This window comes from Carassius carassius, chromosome 14 (assembly GCF_963082965.1).
Source record: "Carassius carassius chromosome 14, fCarCar2.1, whole genome shotgun sequence".
Lineage (NCBI taxonomy): Eukaryota > Metazoa > Chordata > Actinopteri > Cypriniformes > Cyprinidae > Carassius > Carassius carassius.
In genome coordinates, this window is record NC_081768.1 from 26,824,133 (window position 1) to 26,838,420 (window position 14,288).

The 14,288-nt window shown below is 34.7% G+C and overlaps 1 protein-coding gene across 1 annotated transcript in view; it reads right to left on the bottom strand.

The window, feature by feature from the left end:
* Window positions 1-14,288, bottom strand: part of LOC132157446 (CUB and sushi domain-containing protein 1-like) — a 636,306-nt gene that overhangs the window by 175,963 nt on the left and 446,055 nt on the right. The window contains exons 11-14 of the mRNA XM_059566804.1: window positions 8,377-8,480; window positions 8,050-8,162; window positions 3,375-3,557; window positions 2,556-2,882 (exon numbers count right to left, since the gene is read on the bottom strand). Coding sequence (XP_059422787.1) covers window positions 2,556-2,882; window positions 3,375-3,557; window positions 8,050-8,162; window positions 8,377-8,480 — 727 coding nt within the window. The remainder of the gene's footprint in view (window positions 1-2,555; window positions 2,883-3,374; window positions 3,558-8,049; window positions 8,163-8,376; window positions 8,481-14,288) is intronic.

Genomic DNA, 14,288 nt, shown 5'->3' on the forward strand with positions numbered 1-14,288 from the left:
TTAAAATTAATACTGTGAAATGCATGAAGTGTTTTATGTCTGTTTATTTTAGTCAGTTTGTGTTGGTTTGAGAAGGCTGAATCGATAAAACATAATGCTTGAATTTTACAAACATAAAATGTTCCAAACACATTTCTAAATTAACTAAATAAAGAAACAATAAGAAATATGACCACTTTGCCATTAAAAACCAAAACTGAACTATTTTAATAGCTGTGTAATGGGGAAGAGAGAGAAAAAAAGTCATGGTATCCAGTCCAACCAGAATTTGCATAAGCTGTTGGACAAGGGCCGGGCCCATGCAGGGCTCTATTCATTCCCTCGTTTCAGTGAAAAGTTACCCCCAGCTTAGCGGGCCCCCAAACTGCCTGGGCCCATATGCACCTGCATGCCCTGATGCTATGCCACTGTGCACACTAGTCAGTCAGTTTTTATCCCTTACTTAACTTTACAGTAACTGTTACAATTTCACATAAAAAAAGAAAATCTGAACCACGTAAAAAAAGAAAAACAAAAAGGAAAAAAAAAGAGACGTTGAGGCGGTGTAACATCAACAGAGAGAATTCAGTCGCATTACAGCCTTCGTTTCTAAACCCTCTATTTTTTTCCGCCACATAGTGGTTTGAGACCCACTCAAGATGGCTTGAAGATTTTTGTCAACTCTCTGTTTTCCCTTAACACAACTCTGCAGACAGCTCACATATGTATTGCACATGCATCACAGATGTCAGTGTGGAAGCTTCAATTATTCAATATGTGCACTCGCAGAAGCAGAGAATCCTGCCAAAGCTATTTTAGTGTTTTCATTTGGTGAACACATCTGTCTGCGAGGTCCCTGTTGAAGTGTGATGGCTAATGCATGGAGACCTTGCGGCCAGGGCTTAGTGCATGTACGCAGCTCTACCCCATTCCCAAATGACAGCCTCATTGTTCTTATGGCCATGCCTGACAGTTGCTCCAGCACCACTTTGGGAAACATGTCTACTCCTTTCTGAGACAATGACACACCATTACTGAAGCAGCACTGTTGAGATATAAAACCACACAATCCACTGACACTGACATTGCCTACAACTACTGGCTCCATCTACCAACCCATTTTGTTCCCACACAGATGTGCCAACATAGATCTTGGTCACAGTTTCATCTATTCACTAAAAATATAAATATGTGCTGTTTCAACCATTTAGCTCACTGACTTGAAGTATCCCTAATGGCATCCTAACAGTCAAACGGTCTTTAATATTGTTAATATGGAGAAACGGTATACATATGCACTTAGCAAATCCCTTTAAAAAATCCAAAGCATGTGTTTCTTCAGTATATATGTTTCCTAGGAATCAAACCATAACCTAGGACACACTGTACCAGTCAAGCTACATAAACACTACACTGGTATCAAAGTTACATTCCAGAGCGGGCAAAGCAAGAGATCAAACTTTTCAATGACAAGCTAGGGGAAGTCTCGCAAATCCCTTATGTAAAATTACATACATACAATGCTGCTTTAGATTTTGTTCAAAGGAAAGTATCTTAATCATGCTGCTTGCTTTTTTATGGAGTCTGTCTATGCCTTAATATGCTGCCTACATAGGCAGCTTACTGGGTTTCACAACAGTGTCATTGTTAATCGAGATTATCAAGGTCTGCAGTGCACCAAGACCTAAATGCTAAAACACATTTCTGTTTAAGTTCAAAGATAAACTCATTGCACCAAAACATTCTCTACCTTGAACAGTCAATATTACAAATGAATCTATTCAACTTCAAAGATATTACTCTGACTTAAATCCTATAACAAGCTGTATACTGCAAAAACATAAAATTGTTAATTGCCACTTGTTATAGCAAGATGTAGGGAAAAATAAGATAATTGGCTACCCCTGAGAGAAAATGATTAAAATATCTTTCAGACTAACTGAAAGATATCATTTCTACATAAATACAAAACAATCACACAGTTATGCTATTCAATATATAACCAGGAGGACACAGCCAAAGTGGCACATCTTGCCTTTTGAACAAAAGAGCCAATCACTAATCTGCAAAGTCACTACCTGGTCTTTATGTGAAACCTGGGATCAGATTTTTCTCTACACTGTACTTGCACATTGGGATAGAACAACCTAAAAATACAGCATACTTTTTTTCTTCTTTTTTTGAGAATAAGAAGCAATGTTTATGATACCATGCTGTTTTTAAATATCTTGAAATGTGAGTTTGTGAAATACTTTGTGACGTTTTGGTATTTTCCCATTTGGTTGGATAGGAGCTATACTTGCATGATTAAAAATAGCTGCCAGGATTGCTGCCGAGTGAACTGACTTGCCTTGTAAGGGACTTTGTTATATCCCAGTTTAATATGCAGATATATTGCCTTATAAGCAATCCGTAGGATGATTTCCCTGAAAAGGTGAAACAATGCGGCTCTGTGGCATTATCAAACATTGCTCTATATTAGCATCCCAACACGGCTACATTATTTGTGCCCCTATTGTTGCAGAAATTGCACACTTCACCTCTAAAACACAACATAATATTAATATCACATTTACTTGTGTAGGTGATGTTAAACCCCTTTCCCGTGTTTGAGTGGTCCGACTGGAACTCCAAGCGCATTATATGCCCATTACTGGCGATCTGCGATGGTACATCCTTCCCAGAGAACGTTCCAAAAGTGGTGGGCTCAGGCATGCCATCGTCTTTCACAATAAGATAGTCAAACTGGGGCTCCAGCTCAAAATCACTGAAAATGAGATGGATCCGATTGCCCGGCTCTGCTAAAATGAGCCACACACAGTTCATGTTGTTTCCATATTCCTCTGGGTAGTTTGGCGAGAGGATGATGCCTGACGGAGTGGTGAAATTGAAGAAGCAGGAGACTGTGGAGATTGAGACAAATATATATAATTCCATTACAAAGGTTACAATATTTATTTTCATTCACCATAGATACGCTATCAGGAACACATATTGGTCTATAAAAAAGATGAGAGAAAAGAGGATTCACGTAGACCGTTATAACGAGTTGTTTGCATGGTGCAGGAATGACGACATGTCATAATCTGAGCTTTGTCGGGAAAGTAAAAAAAAAAAAAAATATTTGTTTTTATTGGTCATATCTCTGGACATGTGTAGTCAAACAAACACAGAGTTCTCTTGAGAGAAGAGGAAACAGTAACACTTTCCAGAAACAGAAATATGATAATTGATGTCTCATACAGCAAACCTGGGAATTGCTAGCGTGGACAGATGCCATTCGGCTTCATATCTGCCCCTAATCTAGATGTCATGCTTATACAGAGGCGATACATTAATCATTCTAAATGCCAACATGTTAATTATAACCAAGCATTTCAGAAAATGACTCTTACAGACGCAGCTGGGTTTGTTTCCAGACCACTGGTTATTTTGCTGGCATGATATTGTCCTCTCGCCAACCAATTCAAAAGCAGCCTGACACTCAAAGGTCAGCACATCACCATGTAAAAAACGGTCCCCAGTTCGCTTTCCATATGCAGGGACGCCTGGGTCTCCGCATCCACCTTTCTCAATTTCTGTGGAAAACAAGAGAGCATGATTTATTTAATTTAAACATGTTGTTTTCAGCCTGGCAATCTGACCACCTTTCGACACTGTAAGTAGAGTATCACAGTGGTGCTGCTCTAGGACTTGGAATTTGCAAAATCAAACAAAAATGTGCTTACTGAAATATATTAATATTAACATGAACTGCATAAGTCCAGCCAAAAATTTGCCATTTTAATTTGTACGTCTCTAGAATTTCTGTGACATCAACAACAAAAGATGGGAAATATATTCAAACCTTCAGAGGTTGACAAACCTATTAATGTTGCTATCCTAATATATTTATATTGCTAGTTGCCTTTTATCATTTGCATTTAGCATTGCTTTTTCTGTGCCATCCTTGACAGTATCAGAGCAGTCCTTAGACACATTTTTGAATACTGAGCTAAGGCTGTATATTTCCAGGAAATGTTTTGGAAGGCAGCATAAAATGACAGTGACAAACGAATGATGTTCAGGAAGAGTTCATTTTTATGTTAACAACTATGGTGTCAGCTCAGCAGCAAGCGTTATATTGACCCAGCCAGCTGATAATCTACAGGGGATGAGTTTCCCACTTGTGACAGATTCCACAACCTCTGCAAGGTGTTAAAAGCACAGTAAATACCTTCAGTGCTGCCACAGGTGATTAGTTCAAGAATCCACAAGAATTGCAGGCTATCGTGTTTGGACTGCCAACTCATCAAAGCAAACTGCTTTTACAAGCAACAATGTTAAATAATGCACAGGAAGGCCACCGGTAACATTAACAATTATAGAAATGCTCTGTTAAACATTTGCATATATATTTTGTACAGGGTTTTTAACACCATTAACACACCATTAAGCTAATGTGTTTACCTTGCTTAAGCTCTAGACCAAACAAATCTATAATGTGTGCTATTGACAAAAAAGTCAAATTTGCCAGGACAGTTCACAGTGTTCCTTAGACACTGACAAGAAAAAGGCTAATAAATTAAATGTAATAGCCACCATAATTGGAAAAAGAAATCCTCCATCATTTTCTGTGCAATTAAGTGTAAACCAGTTTTTTTCAAAGTTCACATTTGTTTTTCTTTAGTAATTATTAGTAACTATTTAAAATCCTTTAAAAGGTTATTTATTTTATGGTCATTCGATTTGTGGATTTTTTTTATTTTATTAATAGGCAATTCTTTACCCGGAAATAGTGTTAGAACATGTTGTGTGGGGGAACAGTTTGCCTAAAAAGGAAATCTATCATTATTAACGCACTCTCATTTTTTATTACATCTGTATGTTATAAACAACATACATACATATGTTGACACTTTAGGGTATTTTTTGTTATTTCTTAAGGCAACAAGTATGCCAGGTCCATGACTTGTTTTAATTTTCCTTGCATTTTTTTAAAGTCATGTTATAGTTTTCTTCTACAGACAAGAAATTGAAGGCATTAAATACTGAAAATTACAAATGATTGACACCAAAATAATGAGATTTAGGAGTTGTGGAGGGTTGAATTTCAGCTTATCGGTTTAGAATAAAATGTGTAAATAATGAAGGATTTTCATTAAGTATATTTTTTATTTTTATTAGAATTTATTTATTATTAATTTTAATTAATGTTTGAGAAACTTGAAATAATTTTAAAATGGATTATGTTTAAAATAAATGTGTATAAAATAAAATAAAAAATACTTATACTTTAGATGACAACTTCCTGGTTCTATAATTCTAATACAGTATTTTCACAAATAAAGAAATATTTTAAAATATATAAATAAAAAGAAAGTAAACACTGTAACCAACAGGGCCCTCTGTAATCTGGTAAGTGTGTGTGCATTGGGAATCATATTTTTTCAACTAAAGCCAAGGTAACACTTATTTTACATACAGAACGCAGTGAATATGATGGTACGTAAATGCATATTTCAGCATAGTTTGAAATCACGAGTTAATCGCGCATCTCCAGTGAAGCTGACCTTTCCTCCTGTCTGGATTCAATTCACATGGATCGACTGTCACGCAGAGCACATGCAATCAGGCAATATTAGGGTGTGATGAGACACGAGACTGGGTTCACGAGAACGAGACGAGACAACATTTTTAGACTTTTTTTTTTAAATAAATCCTCAATGATTAAATATATAAGGAAAATTTTTATTTTATTCAAAAACACAAAATGCTAAATATTTAGGTTGAAAATATTTACAATCAACCTTATGAAATTAAACATCTATTTTAATTAATTTTATGCACTAATAAACATCATGTAAACACTGCAAAAGGTTTTGCCACAAACTCAACTGATAATTGCATAAAAATTGTAAATAGTATAAACAGAAATAAACAAAACAAATATCCCTTTAAAGTGGAAGTGAAGCAGTCACTTTTTTGAAGCGGTTGGAAGCAGTTTTTTATTTAGTAAACTGATTTCCACTTTAATAAAAAACAAACAAAAAAAGAATATATAATAAACATGATTAATGTATCTATTTAAAAGAATAAAGCAGTGGTTCCCAAACTGGGGGGCACAACAAGAGTGAAATCCATTTAATTTTTTCCCTAAATTCCGTTTTTTAATTTTTTTATTTCAGTTTTTTTTATTATTATTTACATTTTTTTATTGTTCTTTATTGATTTTATAGGGCCCTATGATTTTTATTTTCATTTTTTATAACTATATTATTTATATTTTTATTGTTATCTAAATCTGTGTTTTATGAAATTGTTTTCCCTCAGAAATTCTATGTTGTGTATTTACATTTTTATGATACCACAATAAATCATCAATTCAATTTATCATTTATCTTTTAATTCTTGAAAATTATGAAAACTTATTTTTCTTGGTAAACAAAGGGGATTTACTATTACAATTAAAACATGGAAAAAATGTTGTGTGATTAATAATGTTTGTTTCATTTTTGTAGTAGTAGAAGTAGTAGCCGGCAATGTACATTCTACTGAAAAATAGTACCTGACTTTTATTTTGACGGGTTGCAGAGAATGCCTTTACAGTTCTGTGTAAGTGATATGATGCTAGTTTCACTCAAATCAAACAGTAAAATGCTGACTCTCAGAGCAGTTTTGGAGACGTTGTTCCATTGTTTCCGTCCTCATTTAGTGAGATGGCAGACACTGAAATCACCGCGAGCATCAAGTGCGCTTCTGTGTGTAGAAAATGAAACGTGCGTCTGTGCCATTCATTAACAGAGACACGCAGAACATGCAGGATTAATATTTAAATCAACTTTTGAGAAGTTATATTTACATATGATTTGATTTGAGTGTAATGACCTACTTTTGATTGATTAATTAATTCAAAGTTTGACAAATTCCGTGACATTCCGCATAAAACTGTGAATTCTGTTTTTATGACTGGATAAAGGCTACACTGCGTAATTGCCCTGCTTATCATGAGTCCACTTGCCTTATGTGAACATACAATAGCTTACATGAATGTTGACGGCAAGCGAGAAGGTATTATATTTGCCTTTCTTTTACTAATAATATAATAACAATCGTTATAATACTTTTTGTATACATTTAAATAATTTGTTCAAAAGTTCTATCTGATTATTAGATAGACTTATATCTGTATTAGGCATTGTCAAAATAAAAGTCCCACCTCAAACACACTGATGCCGATGTTAAAAAAGAAAAAAAAAGCCAAAATTTTGACCGATATATCAGCCTTGGCGATATATCTGTCGACAACTATTGGTGACCACAGTTTTTGTAAAGTTTGGAACTTCTGTTGAGGGCAAAACAATCCTTTGCCAATCTAAGAACTTTTAAATGAAGGTATATAATGATGAATTTGAGTTTGACATCTACCCAGCCTCAAACAAAGTGTTCCACCAGTGGTTATTGGTGGAAATGTTGTATGACAACGTGACTAGAAGCACACGTGTGAAATTGGGTTTACACAAAGTTAATTGGGTCTGTGTCATTGTGCTGGGCTATCCAGGCAGTGAGAATTCTTCAATTTTGAGGTTAGAGTTTACAGTGAAGAATGGCTAGGGAAAAATTTCAAGATATTAAACTGCATACATGAACTGATAATTTGAGAAGGGTGCATCATGTTTACTTGTGAACACGAAATGGCTGTTTCTGTAGCAATATTTATCAGTTTATCTGTGTATATGTAAAAACATGCCTCAGTGTGTTCTCAGATCTGACTTGCTTTGATGCTATTCTCCTACAGGATGAATGGCAGGTAAAATATTTCAGACAAGCTTTTCAAACGTGTCTTCACAGCACATATGCTGCTCCATTTGCCTTCAATTTGCATGCCGTTTTAAAACTGGTACGCTTTAGCAACCGAAAGTCACCAAGTCAAACATTTTCACTGTAAAAAGGTATAAACAACACACTGATATTTCTTGGAAAAGAAAAAAGGGTGACCATTTACAGTCCTGTTTCATAACTAGGAGTTGTTGGACATTACCTTAAGAAAGAGAAAACCAGAAAGTGTTTCCAAACATTCCAGTGACATACCTTCATATACAGCCTTGAAACCTTGCGATCCGATCGTATCATCGGACTGCAGATGGAGCCACATCTGGTTACTCATACTCACAATCAAATCGGGCACGCTGGATCCCGTGAGACTGGAATAGAGGCACAAAATTGAAATGTATTCTTTGATTTGTGTACTGTATGGAGATACGAAAGAATAGAATATACAGAAACTCAGTGCCTATGTCATGTGGCGCTTGCTTTTGAAAGAAAACTGTTATTCCATGGACATAAATAAGTAAGTCATGGAGGCGTTTGTGAATAGAAGCATGTGTCTAACATAAGAACTCTTTTTGCTCTACTCACACATAAAGGACTCTTCGAGCATCACCTATCTTCCCTCCGTCGCCCACTGTTAATGTATCGTATGCTCGCTCTAGATCAAACTCTTCAAAAGCCAGCTTGATGACCTACAGGAATAAAGGAGAGGTCATGATAAACACCATAGAGCAAAGAGCCCAGAGCAGAATGGGCCTATTCACATGAGGCTGACTCAGAGAGTGATCGTATTAAAAGAAGAAGAAAAACACAACAGCAAGGCAAGTCAGTCGTCGCCTCTCAATTCTTCTCCATGGCTACACATGTAAGGCTGATTGAAGAAGCAGAGATGAAGGTGCAATTAAATAATTTTGTTTAATCCAAGATATGTTAGATTTTGAGAAGTTCTGCCATGTGTGGTGCGAAGCCCGAAGAAAGGGGATGCATGTTCATTTGATGTGAGCACAGAAAGGAAGGCGGCAGGAAGAAAATTGGATTCAAGGAGAGATTGGAAGGAGAAGAAAAAAAATCAAGCTTAATTACAACAACCCTATTATCAACATCCACACATTTTTTTTATTTTTTTTTTCAAACGGTCCATGAAAGAGACATTATTTGTACAATACTCTGTCCCATCTATAAATATGATTTTTTTTTTTTTTATGTTACCTTCTACAATTCCATATTGAAGAGATAATTCACTCAGAAATGACAACTGTCTTCATTTACTCCCCCTCATGTTGTTCCAAACCCGTATGTCTTTCTTTCTTCAGTGGAACACAAAAGATGTTATTCAGTATTTTTTTTTCTTATTTTAATACAATGAAAGTGAGAGGCAATTGAGACTGCCATTCTGCCTAGATTTTCCTTTTGTGTTCCACTGAAGAAAAAAGTTTGGAATATTTTGAACATGAGAGTGAATCAAATTTATTTTATACTACTATTTTAATATGCAGGGAAATAAGTAATTTGTAAGTTGATTCCCTCCCAAAAGGTGTACACAACTATGTCGCTGCCTATGCTGAATGATGAATCGCTATTTTTAGGAATCATTACTATTAGAAATTAACTAGCTAGTCATGTCTTTTCCCCCGAAACCAAGTACCATGGTCGCACTTTGCTTTAACAATACACGACTGTCGTTAATGATGTCACATGTGAGTGTTGGAGTAATAACTTCTGCTAATTAATCAAATGGAGATCACAATTAGCCATTTACCCAAACAACAGAAAGCTGTTATTTTTTTAATCATGTCCTTTGTGTACACTTCTATATATTTGTGTGTGTGTGTGTGTGTGTGTGTGTGTGTTTGCATTGTTTGTTTTTCAAAAAACACAGAATACTTGAACTATGTTGTGAACAATGGTACTTGCAACTAGTTGAAGCTAATTTTAAGCTAAATTTAGGGAAAAGTTATTGGTGATTTCCATAATCCTCCCCCAAAATATTTTTAAATACACACGCTATAGAAGTCAGTGAGTACCAGAAACTGTTTGGTTACTCAAAATGTTCAAAATATCGTACTTTTTGTTGAACAGAAAAACAAAATAAATTGGAACAACAGTGTGAATAAGTGATTGTTGCTTCATTTGAAGAACAAGGCGCGGAGCAAGGTAACAATTAAAAACATTAAAAAGACCTCTTTGCCTTGAATGTGCAATTGGAAATGGGACTTTCTGTTGATAATTGTAAACCTGTAATATTCTAGAAATGTTTAGCATTTTTCATCCTATGCAATTTAGTTGCTATAGGACTCTACTCTTTTCAGAACTGTCTTTTCATTATTGGCATTTTTTTGCCTTATACATCATCTGCTGTCATTACAATTGTGGTTGAACTGAAGTATAAATATCCCACAAATAACTTAGAATGTTACAGTTTTAATCTGGCAAATATTAGTGAAGTTATGCACTGGTAACAGCATATTTAACTCATGGATAATTACTAATGAGAAATTTGTTGGTAAATGTGTTGTTCAGACATCTGCAATGTATGCATACAAATATCAAATTAAGTAAATATAGTGCTTTTTTTTCTCTACAGTTTAAAGGATACCAGTGTTGGATTCTGATCAGTCCAAACATCTTTCCAACCGTTTAAACTGTATTCCAAGGGTTGCAGACAACACATCTTTTACATTACAGCTTAACTATTATAGTCTGTGATTTATCTCACAAATATTTCTTTATTTCTTTATTTTTACAAAAATAACAGCACAATGGAACATGCACATAAAAGTCAAATAAACGTTTTATAATTGCAACAGTGTCTATGGGTTTATTTATAGTAATAGAGCAAGCACGCTAGCTGCATCAGTTTAAAAAGAAAGGAACGATTCAGCAACACTGAGAAGATCTTGACAAGCAATCTGTATAAAATGTCACTGCTGATACAGAATTGTTTGGCGAGACCTTAAACTAGAAGTCTAAAATACAGGCTTTTAAATTATCCTGTCAAAAGTAAAGATTCATTTTGTTTTCTTCTTTTACTTACAGAAGACTTAGCAAGAGGATAAAAACAGCACTTGTGGTCTACATAAACACAATCAGAGAGTGGCAGGTCATCCTAGCAATTGTTCCCTGAACCAGCTTGAAAGAATTCTTGATTTCTTGATTTTATACAAAACTGAAAAAGGCCTGACAGCTGCCTCAATGACTCTCCCTGTGTTTGAGAGAAGACGGCTCTCGATGCTCTTCAGAAATTGCTAAATGGCGTGGTTTTATTGTGCATTTTTATTCGTTCAGGAGGGAGAAAAACTGAGAAAGTATAAGTTTTTACAAATCACATTTAGTGTTAGCTACAGCCAGCATTCCCTCTGACCTGTGAGTTTTGTGGCAATGCACATCTGATCTTGTCACTACACAAAGAAAATCCAGTCCAAAAATGATGAATGGCTACTTATATTATACTACTTATATTTCATGTTAATCTGGCTTTAAATATTTCTGTCCAAAAAGGAGGTCATTTACCAACATAAAAACGTACTGCATCACATCAAGCTTTTATTACAACACACATTTTCTAGAAAACTATTCAAATATGTAAGAGCAATAAAACAAATAGCAAAAATACTTACAAATTCTGCCTGAACATGTCTGCATTATCATCACAAGATGCATTAACATTACAAGATTCATTTGATTTCAGAAATACTTTATTAATTTACTCCCAAAACACTAGCCCTATACATGAAAAAGCTACAAATTAAAATATTTTTTTGAATGATCCCAATACCCCTTAACCTAAACAGCTTAATTTTCAACCCTTCAGCCTAACAACCCTATCTCCAAACTCAAAGGAAACACAAAATAGACCCCCCCCCCCCCCCCCATTATCAGGCCCTGTCTTACTAGTCATGTCCTTGCTGAGCTACAGAAATCCAGCATGCATTTCTGAATACATAATGCAGGAAGTATACTCTGCTGCTACTAGGAATGATTTAGATTCTAGGAACAAATTTGTAATTTTTTCATATTCTTACTTGACTCTTCTTATTCGTGTACCATGTGTAATGACCATCCAGATGATATAAAACCTTAAAATGTGACCCGTGCGGGCAAAATGATTCGGAATGCCCAGTCTGATTTTGAGCTACAGGCAAAAGAAATGAAAAATGTCTGTTATGGTCGAATTTGAGGTTTTCACAAAAAATAGTTCATTAAGCCCTCTGCTAGTGAACCCAGAGCTGCAAATAATCTTTATAACATCTACAATGATTTTATTTGTACGGTTTCTGAGAGGAGCACCTTTTTCTCTGCTCACTACTGGACGACTGCTGCTTCTCACCACAAGTTGTAGGTCTGCTGTTGCAAATCGCAGCATTCCTGCTTTGTGAATATTAATTTCAGTGAAATACCAGTGAAATATGATTTTCAAACCATTGCTGATGAAAACAAACCGATTGTGCTGACTGACATTTGCAAAGTGCATGCATAAGACACACCTCTCTGTGTATTATTGCAGAATATGTCTTGACAAGATTCACATAATCATAATCTATTATGTCCTACATGAACATTTAGTTAGTGGTTGTGGAAAAATCTGATGTGTAACATTATATTAGATGCATGCATTGATTAGAGTAAGTCTTAATATAGATATTTCTCAATGTTAATCAAACATTAAAAGAAAAGACTTTCACTTGCATTTTTGTTCTTATATTTAATAACAAAAATAAAATAAACCTAAATAGCTATATTGCGAATAATAATATAGTCACTATAATTAAAAAGAAAAATAAAATGGAGGAAAATAAGTAACGTTGTTTGGTGATTTCGCTTTGGAATCTTCAGAAAACTTTAACTGGACTGTTCTCAAAATTAACTTTGCTGACTCTTTCACCTTTCACCTTTTTTTTTTGTCAGATTCCAACAAGTCATACTGTATATAATTTTGAAGGTATTTTAAATTATAATGTTGAAATAAAAAAGATTATTATTATTATTATTATTATTTTTAATTGCTCCTCCTGAGAAATTTTGCAAGTAAGGGTCACATATTTAACCTGTTTTATGTTAAAAGTTTGGTGACATTGAAAACAATTTCTGAACATCACAGAAAAGCAATTATTTGAATCCTTTGTTTGTTTTTAGTGTGTGCAGCAGTGGTTGTGATGGCTCCTCTCACTGGAGAAAAAAATAAAATAAAAAAATCAACCTAGTGGAAAATGCGCTGAAATATATCAAAGCTAATATGAACTAAATATTTTAGCTAAAGCAACTCAAGGACAGAAACAAAGAATTTTATGAGTTGAATCTGACTGATATTACGTACATAAACTTTGTAACCTATTTTTTTTTAGTAAATGACGTGGTGCGGTGAGATCTCTTGTCGGTAAATGACTTCTTTTTTGGATGGACAATAAACATTATCCAGGCCAGATCAACATGATAAAATGCTACTGGTTTGTAAGCAGGCTGATATCTATTACTGAAATTGCCTTGAATCTGACTGTATCAGCAGTCAGAGCATATTGTGGAACATGACCTTCTTGTCTCAGACCATATGCTATGACAGAGAAAAAGATCAAGACTGCATTTTTATGATCTTTTGAGGTCTTAACATTCTGTTCTGGAAAGAGTAAAAAAAAAAAAAAAAAGTTAACTTTTAAAGAATGTTGTGGTGGAGAGTGCTTTCTACATGGAATATTACAAAAAGGGCCTCTAAGGTGATGGCTCAACATCATCCAAAAACAAAAAGCTAGATAACAAAGGCATTGCGTTTGCATTTTAGCGTATCCTTTCCCCAGGAAGCCTAACACAGGTGAGCGTAAATTTACCACACCTGAGAGTAATATAATTTACTTTGTGAATCACATGATAAGCATGTGACTCCTTTACATGAGTAAGATGTGCAAATGTATAGTATTCACGAAACAGAATGCAAAAAGTACCCAAGTGACTAAATGAGCATCCGGTGAACACTTTACCCTTACCCATGGGGCCACAGGAGAGGATTCATTAATGGAAATGAGGTGAGGCTGGCAACACGTGACAAAAACAACATGGAGAATGTAGTATTGCTGCATTACATTCATACTACACTTGTTATATACATACTGTACAGTTGATGTCAAAATTTGACATACCCTTTTCAGTACCTGAAAAATTTAAATTATTTTACCAAAATAAGAGGGAACATACATGTTATTATTATTTTTTTTAATACTAACCTGAATAAGATATTTCACATAAAACATGTTTCCATTTAGTTCAGAAGAGAATAGTTTAGATATACAGTGTGTGTCTATTTATGTATATATAATGTTAGCCTGAATGCACTGTAAGTCTTTTAGGATAAAAGTGTCTGCTAAATGCATACATTTAATTTTTAATGTTAAATAAAATTATATATATATAAACCCAGTTCAAAAGTTTACATACGCATGATTTTTAATACCATTGTTACCAAATGTGTTGTTTTTGTGGTAGTTGTTCATGAGTCCCCTGTCCGTGCTGAA